Here is a 26,373-nt window from a genome sequence, read left to right as displayed (position 1 = left end):
AGGAATAGCTTTAACTCTTTTCTCTAAAGCAAAAACCGCTTAAACCGTCCCCAGGGCTTAACTCTGGAGCTGCAGACAGAGCCTCATTGCTTCTGTAGCCTAAAAGCAGAATCCTGTCTCAGGCCATTGGCGTTTGTGCGCTATGTCGCTGAGCATTGTGGGGCCGGTAGTCCAGATAGGGGCGCAGTTTTGAACTACGGAAATATGAGAACTACAATTCCCGGCAATATCTGCACAACCGCGGACGTAGGCTACGTGTGCGTAAATGATCCGACTTCCGGATGAGCCAGTAGGGGGCGGGACCCCCGGTGGGCAGGTTGGAGTGAGGCGTAGGGATGCAGCACCCCGGGCCCTTCAGCACCCTCTACGGGCGGGTCCTGGCCCCGCTGCCAGGGCGGGCCGGGGGCGCGGCCTCAGGTGGAGGCGGGAACCGTTGGGGCGTCCTAGGTTCCCACGTGCAGCCTCCTGGGTGTTCGCAGTCCGGTACCTGCGGAGGCACAGGCAGCAGAAGCGCCGGCGGCGGGAACGCCAGCGCCTGCTGTGTGAGTCCCCCCTCCACGATGTCGAAGGCGGAGGAGGCCAAGAAGTTGGCGGGCCGCGCGGCCGTGGAGAACCATGTGAAAGTGAGCGGCGGGGGCGCGGGGTGCCCCGTGGGGGGCGTGAGGGGCTCCCAGTGCATCCAGTTCCTCGCAGGGGGCCGGGTGGGGGGTTGCATGGCAGGGGAGACGGTGCACACCTTCCCTAGCTGATACCCTTCTTCTCTGCTCCTGAAAGATTATTTTGCATGTGGAGCCAGTTGGGGTGGGGGGCAAGTCCCTTGAAAAGTTGAACCTTTTAAGCGACAACTTGTCAGGCCGGGTAACAGTTTGCAAAGTGGCGCCTGGTGGTGGTGTCTGATGTTTGGAGGGGACTGGAAGGGGGTGGCCATGTGACTTCCTTATCAACAAATGGAGAATGGCGAGACCGGGCGCTGAGAGATCAGCCTGCCTTTCGCCCACTGGGGCACCCGGCGGAGAGCTGACTTGCAGTGTTGCTTCAAGAGGTTCTTAGCTTGGTGCTGACCCCACCCCTTAGTGTATTTTCCAGACGTGAAAGTGGAGGGGGGGGAGGGAGGGTTTGCAATGCAAGCTTTAAAGGTCTGATTTTTGACAGGTGCACTCTTGATGTCTGGAGGAGGCTGTTGTTTGAGGTAGGGGGTTGTCATTCGGTGAGATGGCCACTCGGCTGGCTCAGTGATGGGCGAGGTGCTGTTAGTGTGGAGTTTTTTGTTTTCTTCTTCTTTAAGTTGAATGGATTTCCTCTCTCTGTTCAAGTTAATTATCTTAATTATAGTACTTTTGAAGCCAAGTGGAGTATCTCTAACCTTAGGCGGCGTTTTCTAGACTTTATTAGGTATCATTTTTTCTCCTCCCCTGAAATAGTATCAGGGGCCGGGTGGTGGCGCATCTGGTTGAGCGCACTTGTTACAAAACCCCCGGTTCAAGCCCCCAGTCCTCACCTGTAGGGGGAAAGCTTTGCGAGTGGTGAAGCAGGGATACAGGTGTCTCTTTCCCTCTATTTCCCCCTTCCTCTCGATTTCTGGCTGTCTCTATCCAATAAAGATAGTAAAAATAATAATAATAAAAAAGAAATAGCTTTAGATTCCCTTTTCTCTTCTAAAGATGATTCTTTTATATTTGATGGTACTTCAGTGTACAGAGTATTTTGGATAGGTAGGTGGTATTTGAACCTCAAGTTGCCTAAGTGGGAGGAAGGGTGTGGAAACCCGTGGCCACAGAGCCTCCAGAACCCAAATCAAGTGACTCCTGTTCCAGTGCCCTTCCACCAGTTCCCTTGCAGCCCAGATCTGGTGTAACTTGTTCTAATGTCACTTAGCAATATAATTTTTTCTTCTTTAAATATTTACTTATTTATTATTGGCTAGAGACAGAGAAATTGAGAGGGGGGGAGGTAGAGAGGGAGAGAGACAAAGAGACAACTGCAGCCCTGCTTTACCACTCGAGAAGCATTCCCCCTGCAGGTAGGTACCAGGGACTTGAACCTGGGTAGAATTTCTTTTCTTCTTTTTTAAAAATTTCTTTATTGGGGGATTAATGTTTTATAGTCGATAGATAATGTTTTTCTATTGGAATTTACAGAGATAATGTAAAATATGTGCCATGGCTGTACTTTGCCATTCAGTTGCCTCAAATGCAAAATTGAGAGACTGATCTGAAATTTCAAGATGCCCAAAGTGAATAGTTAATGGATGGTTAAGTAAAATCTCAACAATTAGAGCAGCACATCCCTGACTGCAAATCTAGAGCACTGCTCAGGTCTAGTTTATGTCGGTGTGGGGGATTGAACCTGGGACTTATAACGATTATGCTATACCCACCCTCTTTTTTCTTTTCCTTTTACCAGAGCATTACTTAGCTCTGGCTTATAATGTGCTGTGGACTGAACCCCTTATAGTCTCAGGCAGGAGAGTTGTTTTTGATTTTTTTGATGCCAGTTTTTTTGTTTGTTTGTTTGCTTTTTAATTTTAAAAAAAATATTTATTTAGTCCCTTTTGTTGCCCTTTACTGTTGTAGTTATTATTGTTGTCATTGATGCCATTGTTGTTGGATAGGACAGAGAGAAATGGAGAGAGGAGGGGAAGACAGAGAGGGGGAGAAAAAGATAGACACCTGCAGACCTGCTTCACCGCCTGTGAAGTGACTCCTCTGCAGCTTGGGAGCTGGGGGCTCGAACTGGGATCCTTACTCTGGTCCTTGCACTTTGTACCACCTGCACTTAACCTGCTGTGCTACCACCCGACTCCTGTTTGCTTTTTTCTGGTGCACTGCTCAGCTCAGCTCAGCTCACCTCTGGCTGATTGTGGTGCAGAGGATTGAACCTGGGACCTTGGAGCCCCAGGCTGGAGAGTCTGTTTGCATACCATTATGCTATCTCCCCAGCCCAGAAGAGTCTTTTGCATGATCATTATATTATCTCACCCACCCTCTGTGTTTATTTTATTAGTGATTTAATAATGATCGAAAAGATTGTTAAATAACAGGTACACAACCAGAGTTCTGTGTCCCATCCCCTTCATTGGAAGCTTCCCTATTCTTTATCCCTCTGGGAGTATGGACTGAAGATCTTTATGGAATGCAGAAGTTGGAAACTCTGGCTTCTGTATTTGCTTCTCTGCTGGACATGGGTGTTGGTTGACAGGTCATACTCCCAGCCTGCCTCTCTCTTTCCCTAGTCGGGTAGGCTCTGGGGAGGTCACCCCCTAGGGTTTTTCTTTCTTAAAATTTGCTTTTCCCCCCTATTTTGTTGCCCCTCCTTTAAAAAAATATTTATTCTCTTTTGTTGCCCTTGTTTTATTGTTTTAGTTATTGTTATCGTTGGATAGGACAGAGAGAAATGGAGAGAGGAGGGGAAGGCAGAGAGGGGGAGAGAAAGACAGACACCTGCAGACCTGCTTCACCGCCTGTGAAGCGACTCCCCTGCAGGTGGGGAGCTGGGGGCTCGAACCGGGATCCTTACAATGGTCCTTGGGCTTTGCGCCATGGGCACTTTATCCACGGAGTTACCACCACTCCCTGTGTTTTTTGTTTTGTTTTTTAAACCAGAGCACTGCTCAACTCTTGTTTTTGGTGGTGCCAGTGATTGAGCCTGGGGCCTCAGCCTCGAGCCTGAGAGTCTGTTTGCAGATACATTAAGCTGTCTCCTTTGTCACTTATGTATCTCCCAAGTTTTATTCTATTTACTTTTGGTGGAACCAGAGCCTGGTGTGATTTCACCACTTGAGGCTTTGTTTTTTTTTCTTCCCTAAAGCACTACACACCCCTGGCTTATGGTGGTGGTAGTGGGTTGAACCTGGAATTTTGGGGTATTGGGCTTGAAGTCTTTCTTTTTTCTTTTTCTTTTTTGACCAGAGCACTGCTCAGGTGAGGAGGATTGAACCTGGGATTTTTGAGCCTCAGACATGAAAATTTGCTTTGCATAGCCATTATGCTATCTTCCCCTTGCTAGGCCACTTCCTCTCTCCCCACTTCTACAAGACAGAGAGGGCGATATGTGGTGGTGTAGTTTGAACCTAGGTTGTGAACATGATGTTGCTGGCACCTTACGTGGTGAACTATCTCTGGCTCTAATTTTCTTTTCTTTTTTATGAGAACATTGCTCAACTTTCCTATTGGTGGTGCTAGAGATGGAACCTGGGACCTTGCAAATGAGTCTTATAAGATTCCCTTGTTATTTATTTATTTATTTATTTATTTACTTATTTATGGGAAAGATAGGAGAGAGCGAAAGAACCAGACATTACTCTGGTACATGTGCTGCTGAGGATTGAACTCGGACCGCATGCTTGAGAGTACAATGCTTTATCCACCTCCTGGACCACTTTTTTTTTTTTTTAGACCAGAGCACTGCTCAGCTCTGGTTTATGGGTGGTGCAGGGGATTGAATCTGGGACTTTGGAGCCTCAGGCATGAGAGTCTCTTTGCATAACTGTTATGCTATCTGACCCCACCTACCTTGACCTATTATTATTTTAATAAAGACCCAGAAGGCTGGTAGAGAGGGAGGGAGAGAGAGAGGAGCACAACATCTAGGGCAGGGGTAGATAGCATAATGGTTATGCAGAGACTCATGCCTAAGCCTCTGAAGTCCTAGGTTCAGTCCCAGACACCACTGTAAGTCAGAGCTGAGCAGTGCTCTGGTAGAGAGAGAGAGAGAGAGAGAGAGAGAGACTGAGAGAGAATCCACAGCACCAAAACTTTGTGAGAGAGAGAGACTGAGAGAGAATCCACAGCACCAAAACTTTTTCCAGTGCTAGGGGTCATGCTCAAACCTGGGATGTTCATCTTGTAAAGCAGTACACTATCCAAGTGAGCTGTTTCACTAACCCTGACTTTTGTTTTCTAAGTCCTGGGCCAGCAAAATAGCTCACTTGGATAGTGTGCTGCTTTGTCATATGTGTGACCCAGGTTTAAGCCCTGCTCCCACCTCAGTGAAGGCAGATTCAATGCTATGATCTCTTTTACTCTCTCTGCCTCTTTGCCTCTGTTTCAAACAGAACAAAGCAAAGCAAAACAAAATTCAAGTCCCCACTTCAGGCCAGAACTCCAAAATGCTACATTCCAGCAACATTGTTTCATAAACTTACTAGACCTTTCTTGCACCCACTTTTCCTACCAAACCTCTTTCCTGCAGAGCCAAGAGTATTTGAATTTTGCTTCTCCCTGCTCTTTAACACTGGCTTAGTCATTTCCTTTATTTAGTATTTGAGTACCTGGTATGTGGCAGGCAGCTGGTGTTGTGGCCAGAAATGTGGCCAAAAAGAAGAGGCGGTGAGCAAGGTTTTGGGTCCCTTTCCAACAGGTTGCCAGATTCAAATGCGCACATTTATTGAGCATAGTCATGTGTGTAATTAAGCTTTAGCTGCTCTGCTCTAGCCTTTCCCCACAGAGACCACACTTACAGCACTTTGTGTCTGGAAATGGCTTTACTCAGGGCTGGAGAGTTTATTGCAGTGTGTAAGCCAGCACTGCTTGGAGCACTAGAAGAGCACCAGTGGAAGTTGGGATCTCTTTCCTCCCCCTCAGTCTGAGATTTGAAAAAAGAAAAAAAGTTGGCCTGGCTATGGTAGAGTCACATATGCTTAAGGCCATGACAATACACACACACACACACACACACACACACACACACACACACACAATTGTTTACTCACTTGTATAGGTTTATGAAAGTAAATTTTATGCCAAGTTCTGTTGCTTCCATCTTTGGAATGTTCTTAAGAGGTGATCCTTCTCTTCAGCTTTACAGCTTTGCTGGAATGATCTCTCCCCAAGGCCTGGGGCTTGCGGTTGCCCTTAGTTCGTCCCCTCTGCCTAGCTCCCACGTGCTGTTTTGTCTGAATGCTTATCTACTCATGTCATGTTGGCTCTCAGATGGCGTCGTCTTAAACTCCATGTAACAAATCTAGAATATCTGCTCATTGCTCTACTGAGCCAGGTGGAGATGGTGCACAGGTAAAAGACTCAGCTTTTCATTCTTAAGCTCAGTTTTTTTTCTTCTCCTCCTCCTCCTCCTTCTCCTTTATATTCTTCTTCTCCTCCTCCTCCTCCTCCTTCACTGCTTCCTTCTTTCCCATTACTGCAATGGTGGGGAATATTGTGTGTTTTAATTTCATTACCTTCCACCTAACTACTTCTTGCCCTACCTTTAAAATCACGTACGTCCTTCAGGATTTGGTGTAAAGACCATTTCTTTTCAGTTTTTATGTCTGTTAAGGGGAGGATGATTTCTCCGTCCTCACCTTATTCTAGCCATGTGTGCTTAACAATGGTGTCTTAGTGTCTAGTCATCTGTGTGGTTGTCTCTCTTTTTTATCCTCCAGGGTTGTCACTGGGGCTCGGTGCTAGCACCTCAAATCCACTGCTCCTGGAGGCCATTTTTTCCCTGTTGCCCTTGTTTGGTTATTGTTGTTATAGCTGTCAGTTGTTTGTTGGACAAGACAGAGAAATCGAGAGAGGAGGGGAAGACAGAGAACAGGACAGAAAGATAGACACCTGCAGACCTGCTTCACCACCTGTGAAGTGACCCCCTGTAGGTGGGGAGCTGGGGGCTCGAACTGAGATCCTTATGCTGGTCCCTGTGCTCTGCCATGTGCGCTTAACCTGCTGCTCTACTGCCCAGCTCCCTGTCTCTCTTGTCCCTCTAAACTTTACAGAGTCTAAAGGGCATGTAGGTTCCTGGAGGTTAATTTCATCTTCATTGTTTGTTACAGGCTTGCCCAGTAAAAGCTGGTTGCATTAGATGGAGCACATGGGGTTATTGGCTGCTTAGGATCTCTGGAGTACAGAGTTTCTTGTTCCCTAGACTACTTGTTCCCAAGGTGGTGACCACTTTATGTCTGGGCGGATGCAGAAATTTTGGCATCTTCAGCTGGGTGGCTACTATAGACTCACATCTGCCTGTTTCTGGGTGTGGTAATCCTAGGGTCATGCTCTCCTTATTTATTTATTTATTTATTTATTTTTTATTTTTAACCAGATCACTGTTCAGCTCTGGCTTATGGTGGTGCGGGGGGATTGAACCTGGGACTTTGGAGCCTCAGGCTTGAGAGTCTGTTTGCATAACCATTATGCTATCTACCCTCCGCCCAGGGTCATGCTCTCCTGAAGGGCTGCAGCCTCCTTTATTTTCTTTGGCTTTTGGGCTGGGAAGCAAACCCAGGACCTCATGTGTGAATTGTGGACTCTTTCTATACCAGGGCTCCTGGGCTTGGTGTTTTGACTTGAAGAAGTTGGTGGGCACTCTTCTTCCTCATCTCCCCCCCCCCTTTTTTTTTTCCTTTTTATCAGAACACTGTTCAGTTCTGGCATATGGTGGTGCTGGGTGGGGATTGAACTTGGGACTTTGGAGTCTCAGGCTTGAGAGTCTGTTTGCATAACCGTATGCTACCTACCCTCTGTGCCCCCCCCCCCCTTTTAAGAGAATAGTAGAACACTTCTTATGGTGTTTGGGGGAGGGGTTTGAACCTGGGTCTTTGGAGCCTTAGGTTTGAGAGTCTCATTGCATGACCATTATGCTATCTACCTCTACCTATTGGTGGGCACTACTTCTACTTAGTCAGCTATCCCCGCTGGACAGGTTGAATGAAGTTCTGATGCTGCACACAGAAGCTGTGGTTTCATATCACACAGTAGAAGGGGCCTGCTCATCCAGCAGAACCTGCTGGGCAGCGTTTTGCTATTGTGCCATCTCTCAGGCTGTCTTTGGCCACCTCTGTTTGTCTCTGACGAGGACACTGATTCCTGGGACAGTCACTTGATTCCAGTGTAGCACATCCACGTGGCTGAAGAGCTCTATAACTGGCAGGTTCTTCCAGTTCTTACCCTCTTTCAAAAGCCAAAGAAGTAGCCTTGCACAGAGCTTATCTGAGTCATTCAAGTTCATTTGTGTTCCATCAGCCTGCTTGGTGACATGAATTTTTGGCTGAGCAGATGAGGAATCTGGCAGTTAAATTACTTTGTAGCAAGGGCACTTAACTTGAGGTGTGAAGGTCAGGTAAGCACTAGTAAATTAAGGCTTTTATTACTTGAATTTCACAAGCTCAGATAATTCACCTAATTTCAGTGTTTTTGTATTATGATACACCATTAACTTTTCTTTTTGTTGTCACCTGGGCTTCAACTCTCCAAGACAGTTTATTCAGATAGAGACAGAAGGAGACAGGGGAAGACACCACAGCATCAAAGCTTCCTTCAGTGCAGAGGGGGCTGGGATTGAACCTGGGTTGTGTTTGTGGCAAAGTAGATACACTATTGGAGGTGAGCTGTTGCCAGTTCATCATTTGCTTTTTTCTTTTTCTTTTTTTAAAAAAACTATATTTATTGGATAGAAATAGCCAGGAATTGAGAGGGGAGGGGGAAAGAGAGAAGAGGGACAGAGACACTTATAGCTCTGCTTCACCCCACGTGAAACTTTCACCCTGCAATGGGCGACCTGGCCCCTGGTTCAACCCAGGTGCTTGCACACTGTAATGTGTGTACTTGACCAGGTGTGCCACCACCCGGCCCCACTATTTCCTTTTTATTATTATATTTAAAGATGCAGAGAGTGAGAAACCACAACCCCAGAGCTTCCTTCAGTGTGGTGGGGGTTGGGCTCTAACCTGGGCCTTGCACATGGCAGAGCAGCACACTATCCAGTGAGCTCTATTTTGCTGGCCCTCACTATTTACTTGTGATCTTGCTGACTTTGCCTGTGTAGCTACATGACTGTTGGATGCAAAGCCAGTGAGGACATCACCACTGACCTAGCAGAGCTTTGCACTGATGGCCTCTTGCTGTATTTGGTGACTCTGGAACCAGGAACTATTAAGAGTTTTTCAACAGGTCAAGTACTTGGAGCTCGGTAGGTAGGTCTAGGGAAGCAAAGATCAGGTCACAGCCCAAGGATGTACGTCTTTGGCAAAAGATTGATTCCTTTGAAGGAGCTTGGATTCTGGGTGGGGACATTTACATATATGAGAAGGAAACGTAGTCCCTCCCAGGAGGAATTTAAAAATACCCACATTACCTGCTTCTCCTTAGTAACTGCCTTAAAGCCCTTTTTCTTTCTCCTCAACTTTTGTCTTAGAGAAGGGTTTTTATGCCTGAGGCTCTAAGGTCCCAGGTTCAGTCCCCAGCACCACCATAAGCCAGAGCTGAGCAGTGCTCTGGTCTCTCTGTTATCTTTCTTTCATTTAAATAAATAAATAAATAAAAATAAAAAAGAGAGAGAAGGGTTTTTAAACTGAAAACTGTTACGTTACACAGGATTTCTGGGTCTCGTCCATGTGCACAAGAGGCATACATGTTATTAATCAATTCCTCCTTTTTCTTTTATCAGTCTGCTTCATTGGGTGGGGGAGATAGTATAATGGTTATGCCTGAGGCATCACCATGAGCCAGAGCTGAATAAATCTGCCTCGAGCTTGTTTATTGGTACGACCTCTGAAGAAACCTCTGAGGGGTTCAGCATATTTTTTCCCTACTCCACCAGAGGTAAAACCCTTTGTAGAAGGGAATGGCTCACCTGAAGATGGGAACATTGGTTTTTGATTTGCTTCTTTTTTGCAGTGCCTTCTACCTGTTACCCTTTCCAGTCTTTTCTAGTTTGAGAGCTACACTCACTTTGTAAAGGACTCTGCTAAGTGTAGGACCTGGGGGCTGGCCTGAGATACTGTTGTTGCCAGTTAGGGCTTTGACTTGAATTCTCAGTTTGCACTGAGAGGCTCCTAGCACTTTCCTTCCTCTCACATTGCAAGTTTCACTATAGGTCAAGTGAATCAGTTGCTGGAACTTTTGAAATGGACTGTTTGAGTACATTGAACTTCCTCAAGTTGTTTCTTCAAAGTGAGATTACTTAACGGGTGTGTAATTGATAGTGCTATGTACTCATTGCCAGCCCTTCACAGCTCTGGATTGACTTTTGCAGATAGAGACATAAAGACATAAGGACAGAGGGACCACCACAGCACTGAAGCTTACCCCAGTATAGTGGGTTATGGCTCAATCTGGTTTCGTGCATGGCAAAGCTGGCACCTCCCATGTAAACTACTTTGCTGACCTGGTAAAAGACAAAGCCTCTTATTTTATTATTTTATTTTATCTTATTTGGATGTAGACAGAAATCCAAGAGGGAAGATGAGCTAGAGAAGGAGAGACACCTGCAGCACTGCTTCACCACTTGTGAAGCTTTCCTCCTTCAGATGGGGACTGGGGGCTTGAACCTGGATCCTTGTGCATTGCAACATGTGTGTTCTACTAGTTTGTGCTACCATCTAGCTCAAGACAGATATTTTCAAGAGGTAAAATTATGACACTTAGACATAAACATCAGAGCTTCTATTTGACTTACTAAATTAGTGAAGGAATTAGAAAAGAATGCTGTGACATTATAGGGAAACCCACTGAACCTTAAATTTCTATGCAGTCGAGAATTGTTACAATTAGAAGATGCATCTATAGTATAATAATAGGTAGGAACTCCAGAAACTGATGTATTAAGTGTAGTTATCTAGCATTTCCATGGACAAGAATTATTTGCTTTGTTAACAGTTTTCTACAAGTTAAATTCTAACGTGGTTATAAAATGACCTAGCCAAGGCAAAGGCATGCTTCTCTGTAGGATCAGATAATAGATGCCAGATTGTTTTTCTTTTTATTTATTTTCCCTTTTGTTGCTCTTTTTTTTTATTGTTGTAGTTATTATTGTTGTAGTTATTGAGGTCGTTGTTGGATAGGACAGAGAGAAATGGAGAGAGGAGGGGAAGACAGAGAGGGGGAGAGAAAGATAGATACCTGCAGATCAGTTTCACCCCCTGTGAAACAACTCCCCTGCAGGTGGGGAGCCGGGGCTCAAACCGGGATCCTTAAGCAGGTCCTTGCACTTTGTGCCATGTGCGCTTAACCCACTGCGCTACCACCTGACTCCCAGTAGCTGCCAGAATTTTATTGAAAGGATTTCCAAATATTTTTTGTTCATTTTTTTTTTAAAAGGAACTTTACCCTTCACCTGGTCTTCCAGGAGGCCTTTCCCTCCCTCCTTCCCTTCCTTCCTTTTTCCCTACCTTCCTTCGTTCTTCTTTCTTTCCAGTTTATTGGATCGAGCCAGAGAAATGGAGATGAAAGGGGGAGGGAGATAAAGAGGGAGAGCTAGAGATAGCTGTGGCACTACTTCACCACTTAGGAAGCTTCTCCCCCACCCCTGTAGGTGGGGAATGGAAGCTTGAACCCACAAAGACCTTGCACATGGCAACCAGGTACGCCACCACCCAGACCCCTGTTCATTTCTAAATCTTAAGTTTTTCCTTAAGTGCTGCCTTCTCTGAAGAAGGGATAAAGGATCTCAAGGTCACAAGAGGTAGTTATGAGATTTGACTTACTGTGACACCTATACATCTTTGTGGTAGTGTGGTAGGCAGTTAATTGTAGCTCTGCTTTGACTTTCAGCTGCTTTTCCTTCAAGTGGCAGACAGTTGCTCTCAGGAATTTACTTAGGAACTGAGCACTATATTAGTTCCTATGTGGATTCTGGCCTTGTGTGGTCAGTTTGTGGTCATGGTCATGCTGGCCCACTCATAGGTTCCTTCCCCTTTAAGGTGGCTGATCCAGGAGTGCGATGTTTGTTTCTTGGCCTTTGTGCTCAGCAAGTAGTGTTCCACTCATTACAAATCCCATTGAAACCCAAGGACTGGTCTGCCTGGTATGACCTGTGGGGAGGATTGAACTATCCGGTACTCTGCCTACACCTAGTATATTAAAACTGGATTTGGAAAATTAAAGAACTGTTTCAGGGATTCATCCTCACCCCGTTTCTGTTGGCCTTGCCCTTTTGAAACAATAAAGAATGATTAAGACCTGTTGTAGGCTTGGTTCTAGAAGGACATCTCAGGAGGCCTCGATCCTGGATTAGAGAAGATCTGATGTCCCCAGGCCCCTGCCAGCTTGCTCCTAGATGCAGCTCCTGCTTCCTGGTCCTATCCCACTTCTACTTAATTGTCTACCTTTAAAAAAAAAAAAAATCAGGGAAGTTGACTTGAATAATAACTCCTCTCTCCATGGAACCTGCCTTTCTATAGCACTGGGTCATCACTCTTCATTATTGCAGATGGTTATTTTTCATGTTTCTAAGCCTCACCTGCTTCTCATAATTCTCTTTCCCTCTTCTGTCTTTTGAGGAATCTCTAGGTATTGGGCTTGTTGTGACCCCCCTGACTTTTTTTTTTTTAAACCAGAACACTGTTCAGCTCTGGCTTATGGTGGTGCGGGGGACTGAACCTGGGCCCCTGGAGCCTCAGGCATGAGTCTGTTTGCATAACCATTATGTTTTGTGTGTCTCTGCCCTCCCCTCCCCTGGCTCTTTAGAATGCTATCATCAGTCCCTTGCCTTCTAGATGTTAAGCTTGTGTGAAAAGAAACACAAGAATAGCAGAAATAGTTTTCCATCCCTAGGTGCACCAGGCTGTTATTTTTCTCTAGGACCTTTCTTTCTGACTTACCTCTCCCCAGAGTTGGCCAGGAATCTTTCATTGTTTGTGTGTGAGCTATTTTTATGAGGGTGACTTAAGTTCTTGTACACTATATAAGTAATCCAAGCCTTTTGTTTGATAAGATGTAGGGAGTATTAGAAACAAGGTATTAGTCTCCAGATAGTTGCTTATAGGAAACCCCATGTTACCAAACAGACTTAGTTTCCACTCTCCCAGAAGTAGAATCTTAAAGCAGGTAAACTGTAATCCCCTGATTTGCGCTAGTAAGGTAATGTACCTATCAATTCTTGCCAACCCCTAAGGGAAGGTACCCTTGCTATAACCAACTCCTGCCCCAGTGCTGCTCAGCTCTGGCTTATAGTAGTGCAGCAGGAAATTGAACCTGTGACCTGGGAGCCCCGGGCATGATAATCTGTTTGCATGACCATTGTGCTATCTCCCCTGGATCCCCACTTTTTTGTATATTTGTTTGACTAATATGACTTCCTTTTCTTGTTATTGTTTTTCTTTTTTTGCCTATAGATAAGTCATTTATCCTGTACATCTTTTAAACTCCTTCCTGTCTGCCAGACTGTGAAGTCAAGTGAGGGCCCAGTACAACAGAATGCCAAACAATGTCAGACCAGCTTTTGTAAAAAGGGGAACAGCTTCATTGCCATTCAGTTGTGCAGTGGAGGCTAGAGTCAACCCATTTCCTCTATTTTCAGGGAACATTTACACAGGTAGAGTGTGTGTGTGTGTGTTTTGGGGTGAGTATAAGACCAGGCACTGGTTCAGAGGTAAGCAGGGAAGAGTTAAAGACTTTCAGATCTCCCTCAACTCCTGGACTGTGTCTTCTGGGATTGTGGTATCCTGGATCTATGGTTTTGGGTTAAGTCCTGGATTGTGGTAGGCCATCCTGGAGCTTTCTAGAACAGAGACTTAATAGGTTTTTTTTTTGTTGTTGTTGTTTTTTTAAAAATTATTGGGGGGAATTAATGGTTTACAATTAATGGTTATTTTTAATTTAATTAAATATTTTTTTGGTCTTAATCTATATGTCTCAGAAGGTGGCATAGTGTGGCTCAGTGGTTTGGATTTTTTTTTTTTTTTTTTTACTAGAGCACTGCTCATCTCTGACTTATGGTTGTCCAGGGGATTGAATCTGGGATTTGACGTAACCTCAGACATGAGGGTCTGTAGCATAACCATTATACTATCTACCGCCGCCCTAGAATTTGGACTTTCAAGCATGAGGTCCCAAGTTTAATTTCTGGGATCAATTATCCCAGACAGTGCTGCTCTGGCACCTCTCTCTTGTTAAAATATTTTATTAGATAGAGACAGAGAAATTGAGAGGGAGGGGGAGAAAGAGAGGAAGAGAGACAGAAAAACATCTGTAGCCCTACTTCACCACTCATGAAGCTTTCCCCCTGCAGGTGGGGACCAGGGACTTGAACCTGGGTCCTTGAACACTGTAATGTGTGTGCTCAGCCAGGTGTGCCACTGACTTCCCCACCCTCTTTCTAGATCATGAAATAATTTTTTTTTTAATATTTATTTTATTTATTTATTCCCTTTTGTTGCCCTTGTTGTTTTATTGTTGTAGTTATTATTGTTGTTGTTGGATAGGACAGAGAGAAATGGAGAGAGGAGGGGAAGACAGAGAGGAGGAGAGAAAGATAGACACCTGCAGACCTGCTTCACCACCTGTGAAGCGACTCCCCTGCAGGTGGGGAGCCGGGGTTCGAACAGGGATCCTTATGCCGGTCCTTGTGCTTTGCGCCACCTGCGCTTAACCCGCTGTACTACAACCCGACTCCCTTCATGAAATAAATTTAATAAAAAAAACTTCAATTTTTTGTTTAAAAAATACTATTATTTTGAAGGACTGGAATCCTAATGTCCTACCCCCTCCCCAAAATTCAGTAAACATTAAGTGTTCCTTTACAACTAGAGCAATTTTGTCTAATGTATCACTGTTTTCAGGGTAGCTCCTCCTGCTAATGTCATATCTGATCGTACTGTCCTTTTGGGACAATATTCTATCCTTTTGGGGTCATGCCATATCTTTTCGAGGTCACTCTTAACCGTATCACTCTTATTGCCTCAGTTTCTTTTCTTTTGTCTCCAGGGTTATTGCTGGAGCTTGGTGCCTGCACTGTGAATCCACTACTGTAGCCATTTTTCCCATTTTGTTGCCCTTGTTGTTGTAGTTGTTATTATTGTCATAGCTATTGTTGTTGTTGGACAGGACAGAGGAGGAAAGATAGACACCTGTAGACTTGCTTCACCACTTGCGAAGCAATCCCCTGCCGGTGGGAAGTTGGGGCTCGAACCCGGATCCTTATGCCGGCCCTTGCGCTTTATGTCATGTGTGCTTAACCCGCTGCACTACCGCCCAGCTCCCATCAGTTTCAAGTGGTTATTGTTTGACTCATTTTCCCTTAGCTCACATACTCTTTAATATTTTTAAAATGTCTCAGTTTCTCTTTTTAGTAAAAGGAAATGGTGATGGTAGTGTAAGGGGTGAAAGGAAGGCTGTGCTGGTAAATTACAGTGGGCACTAGAATCAAGTATAACTTTGAGGTCAGTGACTGTTTTTGAAAATGGGCACATCTTGTTTGTCATTTAGGGTGTGACTGTAAGTAACTTGACATTGAAAAATATACATGTAGGGTGGGGGATATAGCATAAAGGTTATGCAAACAGATTGCTCCAGGCTCCAGTTCCAGTCCCCCACACCACCATAAACTGAGCTGAGCAGTGTTCTGGCAACCCCACCCCCACCCCCTGCCCCAAACAAGAAAAGTACATGTATAAACTACCTTGCATCTGTGTTGGTAAGTTGCTATTCATAATTTTATAGCTCTAGGAAGTGGGATGATGGGTGAGTAAAGTATTAGTAAGTTTTGGGTCCCCGCTCCCCCTTTGTATTTTAACAGGATAACCAAGTGCTGGGAATTGGAAGTGGTTCTACAATTGTTCATGCTGTGCAACGAATTGGTATGTCCTTGGACTGTTCTGGATTTTTTTGGGGGGTGATGGGGTGGAGAGTAGGGCACTGGTGGGCACAGGTTTGGCACTTGCCCATCTGGACCCTTGTACTGGGGAGGGGCAGGGAGATGGGCAGCCTACCTCCATCAATGAATGAATGCTTCTGCGCTTCTCCAAGAGAAGCTTTTTGACCCTCTTGAGCTGACTTTAGGGCTTGCTGTTGTGCTGAGTTTATGGAGAGAAGCTTTGCAGAAATCTAGTGATCATCTACGGTGGTGGAAGTGTGTGTGTGGTTTCTCAAGCCTATGGGTTCCTCCAGCAGTCTAGCTCAGTACAGAGCTGCCCTTTCCCTGACTCTGGAGTGGAGATAGTTGCCTGCCTTGATGGCTGGTAGAAATGCTGACTTCATTCTGACTAGGCTGTCTCTGTGCTTAGCAAAGTCTCAGGAATTATCCACCCCTGTGGTTGCTCAACAGGTTTTACTGCCCTGTTGTTAATTGTAAGAACAAAGCCAGAGGAGGGCCTTGCCTGAATGCTGATCTCTTCTTAGTGCCAAGGGGTAGCATTCTGGAGACAAAGTCCAGCAACCTTTTGTCTTTAAGGAGTGGTTGTATAGCTGGCATGATGTCTTTTGGAGCCTTCTCATAGGCCTAAAAGGGGCCTTAAGTTTGCACACCTCTCAACCATACCACTGTAATCCAGAGAATTTCAGGATAACATAAGTACCTTGGGATTCTTAATAGCGACATCTAAAATTCCCAACACTCATAGCCAGTAATTAAAAAGGTATGCCATAAGACATCTTTTTCTCCAAGGCTTAAAAAAAAGTCAAGTTTTCCTAAAAAATCCAAACCCAAATGAATAAATAAGCCCCCTTTAGCAGCCACCCTATGAGGTCTACAAATGGCTTTAATTTGTTTTAATCATCTTTATTTTTATTGGATAGAGACACCAGAAATTGAGAGAGGAGAGGGAGAGAGACAGAGAGACACCTGTAGCCCTGCTTTACCACTTCTTTCCTGCAGAAACTTTCCTTCTGCAGGTGGGAACCAGGGGCTTGAATCCAGGTCACTGTGCACTGTAATGTGTGCTTAACCAGGTGTACCACCACCTGGCTCCATGACTTAAAAAAAAAATTTATTCCCTTTTGTTGCCCTTGTTGTTTTATTGTTGTAGTTGTTGTTGTTATTGATGTCATTGTTGTTGGATAGGAGAGAGAGAAATGGAGAGAGGAGGGGGAGAGAAAGATAGACACCTGTAGATCTGCTTAACTGCCTGTGAAACGACTTCGCAGGGGAGCCAGAGGCTCAAATGAGGATCCTCATGCTGGTCCTTGGGCTTTGCACCACGGGCACTTAACCCACTGCATTACCGCCCGACTCCCGCCCATGACTTTTTTTTTATATAAAAGTCAGCTTCCAGCCTTTCTTTATAAATGATCACATAGGGAAGTAGTCAAGAATGTGATGCTAGAGGGATTGGGCGGTAGTGCAGCGGATTAAGTGCACATGGCATGACGTGGAAGAACCTGCACATGGATCCCGGTTCAAGCCCCTGGCTCCCCACCCGCAGGGGAGTTGCTTCACAAATGGTGAAGCAGGTCTGCAGGTGTCTGTCTTTCTCTACCCCTCTTTCTCCCCCCCCTTTCTCAATTTCTCTCTGTCCTATCCAACAATAATGACATCAGTAGCAACAATAATAATAACCACAACAATGATAAAACAATAAGGGCAACAAAAAGGAAAAAAAATAGCCTCCAGGAGCAATGGCTTTATGGTGCAGGCACCGAGCCCCAGCAGTAACCCAGGAGGAAAAATTTAAAAAGTGATGTTAGGTGGTCTGGGATCATATCATATTAGCTGTTTTACTGCCTAGCTATTTTACATTTTAAGAAAAGTTTTAACCGAGAGGAACAAAACAGCATCACTTTGGCACATGTGATACTGGATATTGAACCCAGAACCCCATGCTTATAAGTCCAACATTCTAGCCAACCACTCCACTTCCTAGGCCGTGTATACATACATACGTATTAAAAAATTTTTTTTTTATGCCTCAGCTTTGAGTTATTAGAACTAAAAAAGTTGGGATAGATAGCATAATGGTTTTACAAAGAGACTCTTCATGCCTGAGGCTCCAAGGTCTAGGTCCAATCCGCATACCACCATAAGCCAGAGCTGAGCAGTGCTCTGGTAAAAAAAAAAGGGGTGGTCGGTCCTAGCGCAGCGGGTTAAGTGCACCTGGCGCTAAGCACAAGGACTGCCATGAGGATCTGGGTTTGAGCCCCTGGCTCCCTACCTGCAGAGGAGTCACTTCACAGGCGGTGAAGCAGGTCTGCAGGTGTCTATCTTTGTCTCCCCCTCTCTGTCTTCCCCATCTCTCTCCATTTCTCTCTCTCCTATCCAACAATAACATCAATAACAACAACAATAGTAACTACAACAATTAAAAAAGAACAAGGACAACAAAAGGGGGGGGAAAGCAAATTAAAAAAGAAGTTAAGAAAAACTAAAAGAGTTAATATGTATCAAGTTCCTTGACTATTGCCAGACACATACTAGTAGTAATAGCAAATATTGATATACTTATGTGTTCAGTGTTATATATATATATATATATATATATATATATATATATATATATATATATATATATGTATATATATATTTTTTTGCTAGAGCACTGTTCAACTCTAGTTTATGGTGATGGGGGGATTTAATTTGGGACTTTGGAGCTTCAGGCATGAGAGTCTCTTTGCATAACCATTATGCTTATCTAACACCCCCACACCCCATTCAGTGTTTAATCTCCTTAGGCATTCAGGTATCTGTCTCTACCTTGTGTTCACTAGCTTTGTACCAAGGTGGGTACACAGAATGAACAGCAGCCACAGGGCTGGACCTTTACTTTTCAGTTATATTTGAGCAAACATGCATACCAGCAGAAAACTAGGGTGAAGTAGATGAGAAACTACTAACATGGCTTTTGTCTCCACAGCTGAAAGAGTAAAGCAAGAGAATCTGAACCTGGTCTGTATTCCGACTTCATTCCAGGTATGTCTTGCTTCCATTATGTATTTTGGCAGTTGCCATTGAGTGTTCGGGGTCTTTGAGGACATGGGAGTGTGGTATCCGAGTTATTTTAGGCAAGAGCCAGGAGCAGGAGAGGAGTTTAAGATAACTTTACGGAGTGCAGTGGGTTAAGTGCACGTGGCGTGAAGCACAAGGACCAGTGTGAGGATGACAGTTCGAGCCCCCGGCTCCCCACCTGTAGGGGAGTCACTTCACAGGCAGTGAAGAAGCAGTCTTTCTCTCCCCCTCTCTGTCTTCCCCATCTCTCTCCATTTCTCTCTGTCCTACCCAACAACATCAACAACAATAATAACTACAACAATGAAAAAGGCAACAAAAGGGAAAATAAATAAAAATAAAAGATAACTTTCTGAAAGTTTGTTTTCTTATTTTATGGATTTATATATTTTTATATTTCTTATGTGTTAATGATAATTTGTTTTTTTAGGATTTCTTAATTATCTGCTTTCTTAAGTTTTTTTTTTTAACGGAAATATAATTTAAATGTGGTAAAATTTGCCCCTTTTAGCATATAATTTCAGTTTTAGCAAAGTCACGTAATAAACAATCCAGTCAAAATGCTGTTAGACTGTTTTGGCTTTTTCCTTCATTCCTTATTCTGGTGCTCCTAGTTCTTTGCTCACTTTGAAAACAGGTGGTCTAAGGAACTGATGGACCGGTGTAAGGATCCCAGTTCGAGCCCCTGGCTCCTTACATGCAGGAGGTCGCTTCACAAGTGGTGAAGCAGGTCTGCAGGTGTCTTATTTATCTTTTTCTCCCCTCTCTGTCTTCCCCTCCCCTCTCGATTTCTTTGTCCTACCCAACAACAATGACAGCAATAACAAGGGCAATGAAAGGGAAAAAATAGCATTTGGAGCAGTGGATTCATAGTGCAGGCACCAAGCCCAGCGACAACCCTGGAGGCAATAAAAATAAATAAAAAAGAAACTAGCAGTCAGGATAAGAGTAGAGGTGGCCTTCACTTTAATCCTAATCTAGCCAGACCTTATTTTGTGACAATTTGTGAAATTAGGTCATTTGCCTTTCCTCTGGCTGGTCAGATTTCCCAGGGAAGACTGCCCAGTGCTGTCTTTAGAAGGGACATGCTTGGCTTCCTGTGTTCTGGAAGCCACATAGGTAAGGAAAACTAGAAGGCATTTGTCGTTATTCTGGATATCGATGTGCCTATAATTTCCCTGTCTTCTGTGGTGGGTAGGAAAAAAGTAATTTACAGCATTAGAGTACATTTCTGATTCTGGGCTTAATTGTGAAACTTGTTTACCCATTGGATATGACCACAGGATATGATATAGCCACAGGATATGCCAGCCAGGGATTGAAAAATGCTTTTGTGGGAGTCGGGCGTAGCGGGCATAGTGCAGCGGGTTAAGTGCACGTGCCGTGAAGCACAAAGACTGGCGTAAGGACCCAGCTTCCCACCTGCAGGGGAGTCGCTTCACAGGCGGTAAAGCAAGTCTGCAGGTGTCAATCTTTCTCTCCCCCTCTGTCTTCCCCTCCTCTCTCTCTCATTCTCTCTCTGTCCTATCCAACAACAATGGCATCAATGACAACAACAATAATAACTACAACAATAAAACAAGGGCAACAAAAGGGAGTAAATAAATAAATGTTAAAAAAATGCTTTTGCATTAAGCATGGCCCCTCTTGCTGCTGAATCTGTCCTGCTACCATATGAAGAAGCCCAGGCTACAGCCAGAGACCATTCAGTCCACAGAATCACAAGAATTAGTAAATTATCTATTAACTTTTTTCTTTTTTTTCAACTTTTCTTTTTTAAAAAATAATTATTTATTTTATTGAATTAATAATGATCAACAAGACCGTAGGCTAAGAGCCGTTCAGCCGTTCACATAGTTCCTACCACCAGAGTTCCACATCCTATCCCTCCATTGGAAGATTTCCTCTTCTTTATCCCTCTGGGAGTATGGACCCAGGATCATTATGGGGTACAGAAGGTGGAAGGTCTGGCTTCTGTAATTGATTCTCTGCTGAACATGGGCATTGGCAGGTCGATCCATACTCCCATCATGTTTTTTTGTTTTTTATTATTTTTTAAATTATCTTTTATTTATTGGCTAGAGACAGAAATCTAGAGGGAAGGTAGTGATAGAGAGGGAAACACCTGCAGCTCTGTTTCACCACTTGTAAACCCAGAGTTGTGCGCCACCACCTGGCTCCCTCCCAGCCTGTTGCTATCTTTCTATTAAGCTTTTGAGTTTTGAGATAATTTATAATGTAGCAGAAACTGACTGGTAGAGTATTCTAGTCTCCAACCACACCTAGAGGCCCAGTTCTAACACCTGCTATTTGATCTTCTGAGAATAAACAAATACTGATTTGGAAGTAGTGGACAGGATATGGAAATATAACAGGCTCTTGACTAAATAACCTTCTAATCAGCCTTCCCTCCTTTTTTTTTAAAAAAATATTTACTTTCCCTTTTGTTGCCCTTGTTTTTTATTGTTGTTGTAGTCATTATTATTGTTATTGATGTTGTCGTTGTTGGATAGGGCAGAGAGAAATGGAGAGAGGAGAGGAAGACAGAGAGGGGGAGAGAAAGACAGACACCTGCAGACCTGCTTCAGCACCTGTGAAGTGACCCCCCTGCAGGTGGGGATCCCGGGGCTGGAACCGGGATGCTTACTCGTGTCCTTGTGCTTCATGCCACGTGTGTTTAACCTGCTGTGCTACAGCCCGACCCCCTGCCAGCCTTCCCTTTTTTTTTTTATTCCCACTGTTCATTGTGCTACTGAGTCCTGAATGTTTTGGAGGAAGTTTTGTGCTATTTATTTGGTTGCTGTTTACCTTTCTCCAGTATTGACTAGGTGTTATTTAATTTAACTTTTTTATCAGAGCACTGCTGGCTCTCACTTATGCTGGGGATTGAACCTGGGACATTTGTTGCCTCAGGCATGAAAGAAAGTCTTTTTGTATAACCATCTCTTCCCTCAGTCCCCTTTTGTTCTCAGTTCTATTAATCATTATTCACTAGTGACCCAGTTTTTAAAATTCTGTTCCTTTTTCCCCCTATTTTAGATTAATGCTTTTAAGAACATTTTTATTATTGTTCTCAAGATTTTTGGAAAGAGCTAAGCAAAATCCAGGTGTTCAATTTCTATCTCTGACTGGTAGTTTGAACCTGTGTTTTTAAGATAGTGTCTACTTACCCAAGCTATCTGGGTTTTATGGTGGCGATTAATAAACTATACCCAGGCAGAGATACTAGCCAATTCCATTTAATTGGTAGAGGAGTAAGTTACAGTTCACAGGGCTTTTAAAAATTTACTTATTCAGAGTTAACTGTCCTCTCTCCCCCTCAAGCTCTAGCTTGTTTTGATCTAAGTTTAACCAGATGCATTCACCTGAAATGACTGCAAGGAAATAAAAATATTTTTATGTTCTATATTTTAAAGCAGTTAAAGATGTAGAAATTTGGACCATTTTGTAGCTTTTCCCTTTAAACAAGTTTTTCTTTTAAATATTTTTATTTATATTTACTGTACAGAGACAGAGAAATCAAGAGGGGAAGGGGAGATAGAGAGGACAAGAGAAAGATACCTGCAGCTCTGTGTCACCTCTTATGAAGATTCACCCCTACAGGTGGGGACCAGGGGCTTGAACCCGGGTGGGTTCTTGAGCATTGTACCATGGCTGCTGTATCAAATGTGCCACTGCCTAACCCTGTTAAACGAGTTTTTCAAAGGGGAAATTAAAAAGAAAAAAACAATTAGGATCTTTTTGGTGGGTTTTTTTTTCTGTTATATTTTATTATTTTATTTTATTTTTATTTATAAAAAGGAAACACTGACAAAACCATAGGACAAGAGGGGTACAATTCCACACAGTTCCTACCACCAGAACTCTGTATCCCATTCCCTCCCCTGATAGCTTTCCTATTCTTTAACCCTCTGGGAGTATGGGCCCAAGGTCATTGTGGGATGCAGAAGGCTGAAGGTCTGGCTTCTGTAATTACTTCCCCACTGAACATGGGCATTGACAGTGGATCCATACTCCCAGCCTGCCTCTCTCTTTCCCTAGTGGGGCGGGGCTTTGGGGAATCGGAGCTCTAGGACACATTAGTGGGGTTGTCTATCCAGGGAAGTCTGGTCGTCATCATGCTAGCATCTGGAACCTGGTGGTTGAAAAGAGAGTTAACATACAAAGCCAAATATATTGTTGACTAATCATGAACCTAAAGGCAGGAATAGTGCAGATGAAGAGTTTGGGGGGGGGGGGAGGTCCTCCATTTTGTAGATAGCTAGTAGGCATATTTTAGTTATATTCTAAAGAGCCTGTGGCTATACTAGTTTTTTTTTTTTTTCCCTGAGCCTGAAATCTGATATGCAGGTAGATCCAAATTATTGTCTAGGGAGATGTCATGGTTGGAAAAAGGACCAGACCAAGAAGGATTCAGAGGACCTAGTAGGGGTTGTATTGTTATATGGAAAATTGGCATGTGTTATGCATGTACAAACTATTGTACTTACTGTTGAATGTAAAACATTAATTCCCCAATTAAAAACAAAAAGTGGAGAGGAGAAAAAGACACAAGTAGAACCTGAACTGGAGTTGGTGTATTGCACCAAAGTAAAAGACTGGGGTGGGTGAAGGGGAGAGTACAGGTCCAAGAAGGATGGCAGAGGACCTAGTGGGGGTTGTATTGTTATGTGGAAAACTGAGAAATTTTATGCATGTATTGTATTTAGCTATTGCATTTACTGTTGAATGTAAAATATCAATCCCCCAATAAAGAAATTAAAAAAAAAGGACCAGAAAGCTGGACCAGGGAAGAGAGTAGCTCCCAAATATGGGAAAAGTGTATAAATATTGTTGATTTTTAAACCCCATTGATTTGATGTGGTCTGGAGTCCATATTCAGCTTAGGAGCCTATGTGACCTCTGCATCCCTATAGATATGAGCATATATATATATATTTGCCTCCATGGTTATTGCTGGGGCTCGGTGCCTGTACTACAAATCCACTGCTCCTGGAGGCCATTTTTTCCCTTTTGTTGCCCTTGTTGTTTATATAGTTATTGGTGGTGTTGTTGGATAGGACAGAGAGAAATCGAGAGAGCGAGAAAGACACCTGCAGACTTACTTCACCACCAGTGAAGCGACCCCCTGCAGGTAGGGAGGGAGCTGGGGTCTAACTGGGATCCTTAAGCCAGCCCTTCCGCTTTGCACTATGTACACTTAACCCGCTGTGCCACCGCCCGGCTCCCATGAGCTCAATATTCTGTGGTTCTGAGTAGGAACGTTCTAAGAGACTGGCATACTTTAACTAAGATTCTTTAGTCACTATCAGGGAGTCCTGAGGTTCCTAAACAGACATGATGGGCCTAGACCTCGAATAAATCCCTCTCTCCATTGTTACCCGTCATCTCTATCAGGAACAACAAAATAGACCCCTTTGTGGGCCCCCATTACCCTCAGCTTGGATCAAGAACAGTAGAGAATGTTCCATCCTCCAAAGGGAGGCTGGACAGCATACTCTATGCTACACCTGAGGAAGATCGGTCCTGATATTGGGACAGCTTGGAATGTTCTTCTCATGACCACAGAATATATATATTTTAACCAGAGCATTGCTCAGCTCTGGTTTAGGGTTGTGCAGGGGCTGGAACCTGGGACTTCGGAGCCTCAGGCACGAGAGTCTCTTTGCATAGCCATTATGCTATCTACCTCTGCCCAAAAGAAAAAAATTTTTTGAAGACTGTACTAACTGAAGGTTAAAGAGTCCACTACATTATTACTGTGAGAGCTTTTTTTTAAAAAAACTTTAGTTTTTTAAATTTTTATTTATTGGATAAACAGAAATTGAGAGGGAAGGAGGTAATAGAGGAGAGAGACAGAGGCACCAGCAGCATTGCTTCACCACCTGCAGGTGGGGGCTGGGGTCTTGAACCCGGGTCCTTGTGCACTTTAACTTGCACTTAACCAGGTACATCACCACCTAGCCCAGAAGAAGCTCTTTTTTTTTTTTTCCAAGTTAAAAAAAATATTTATTTATTTAATTAATTTATTTTTCCCACCCCAGAGTCTTTTACTTTGGTGATATACGCCAATTCCATTTCAGGTTCTACTTGGTTTTTTTTTTCTTCTGATCTTGTTTTTCAACTTCTGCCTGAGAGTGAGATCATCCTATATTCATCCCCAGAAGAAGCTCTTAATGTGGCAACAGAACCAAGTGGCCCCCCCACACACACACTTAGAGAACTCTTGGGCTCATCACTGAGGTTTGTGTCGTGGGATGATTTTGTGGGGTGGGAATAGGTGGAGAAGAGATGAGTAGGGGTAGACCGCATAATGGCTATGCAAAGAGACTCATGCCATAGGATCTAAAGTCCCAGGTTCAGCATCCCGCACTACCATGAGACAGAGCTGCACTATCCAGGTTATCTTTACTGATACTAAAACCAAGTTCCAGCTCTACTATTTGCTGCTTTCCTTCTAAAATGAATTGACTGTTTCCACTCGCTATTTTTTCTTTTCTCTATTTTTCTTGATAAAGAAATTGAGAGGGAGAGAGGAAGAGATCTGCAGTACTTTTTCACCTCTTATGAAACTTCCTCCCCTACAGCTAGAGAGTGAACCTGAGTTCTTGTGCATGGTGACATGAGTACTCTACCTGGTGCCCCACTGCCTGGATGTTCTTGTTGGGCCAAGTTGGGAGGGAGCCTCTGTTAGTATTTAAGTCTGACACTTAAATCCGAAAGAAGTCTGAGAATCTTTCCATGTGCTCATAGTAAGTGACCGTGTGTGCTCTTCCTATCCCCTGCAGGCCCGTCAGCTCATCCTGCAGCATGGCTTAACTCTTAGTGACTTGGACCGACACCCAGAGGTAAGAGAGCCAGGCTGTTAAAAATCTTTGTCTTTGTTACACCTGCCAGCTGTTCAGAGGGCCTGACTAATTTGTTGAGTCTGGGACAGGCTAGGAATGGCTACTCCAGCTTTAAAAGTAGACTGGAGAGTGGGGGTGACAGCTTAATGGTTATGCCTGAGGCTTTAGGAACCCAGGTTCAGTTGCCTATACCACCTCCATCACCATAAGCCACAGCTGAGCAGTGCTCTGGTAAAATAAATAGACTGGAAACCGAGGCTTAATGGGGACCCAGTAGTCATGTTACTATGGTACAATTGGTCTTAGAGAATTTGGTTAGAATCATGAGGAGGGCTCTTTGGGAGATTTCTGTGAACAGAGCCAGAACATAGGCTGAATCAGCCATTGTGCTATGAACAGAGTGGTTTGAGCTGAAGGTAGGCTTAAATTACAGATGGAAAATGTTGCCCTGGCCTGACCATGCCCCAGTATTGGTGTAGGGTAGAGGAGGAATGCTGGAGACTATAAATCCAGACAATGGACACTTCTGTAAATTAATGAAAGCAAAACTTTGTAGGCTTTACACTTTAGCTAGCCAAATAGCTTCTATCTGCAACTTAAGCTGAATTTGTCCCGAGTTTTTTTTTTTTAAATACTAATGTTAAAACAAAACAAAACAACCACTTGAGAGTCGCACATTGTTTGTTTATGCAGAGTACCACAAGTGAGAAACATATAGCTTTGACTTTGAAAAGAGAATAGACCCATTTGTGTGACTTGACTTCATTTATAGATGGAGCAAACCCAGACATGTGGTCTGGTGGGACCATAGTGAAGGCATCTCAGACAATTCCAGTGCTGGGCACATCAATATGTGTTAACTTTATATATCATTCTTGTCTGTTCTTCTGCTGCATCAGTATAGAAAAAAACATGTGAGTCAGTGTTTCTCAGCCTT

At 43.9% G+C, this 26,373-nt stretch overlaps 1 protein-coding gene across 1 annotated transcript in view; it reads left to right on the top strand.

Annotated features, from left to right (window-relative positions):
* The first annotated feature begins 290 nt into the window (after positions 1 to 290).
* RPIA (ribose 5-phosphate isomerase A) overlaps positions 291 to 26,373 on the top strand; it is a 37,702-nt gene continuing 11,619 nt past the window's right edge. Inside the window, exons 1-4 of the mRNA XM_060187358.1 lie at positions 291 to 623; positions 15,448 to 15,508; positions 18,497 to 18,552; positions 25,377 to 25,436. Of these exons, the coding sequence (XP_060043341.1) occupies positions 336 to 623; positions 15,448 to 15,508; positions 18,497 to 18,552; positions 25,377 to 25,436 (465 nt within the window). The 5' untranslated portion in view covers positions 291 to 335. The remainder of the gene's footprint in view (positions 624 to 15,447; positions 15,509 to 18,496; positions 18,553 to 25,376; positions 25,437 to 26,373) is intronic.

The sequence above is a fragment of the Erinaceus europaeus genome, chromosome 3 (assembly GCF_950295315.1).
Source record: "Erinaceus europaeus chromosome 3, mEriEur2.1, whole genome shotgun sequence".
Classification (NCBI taxonomy): domain Eukaryota; kingdom Metazoa; phylum Chordata; class Mammalia; order Eulipotyphla; family Erinaceidae; genus Erinaceus; species Erinaceus europaeus.
This window is presented reverse-complemented; position numbering and strand designations above follow the sequence as displayed.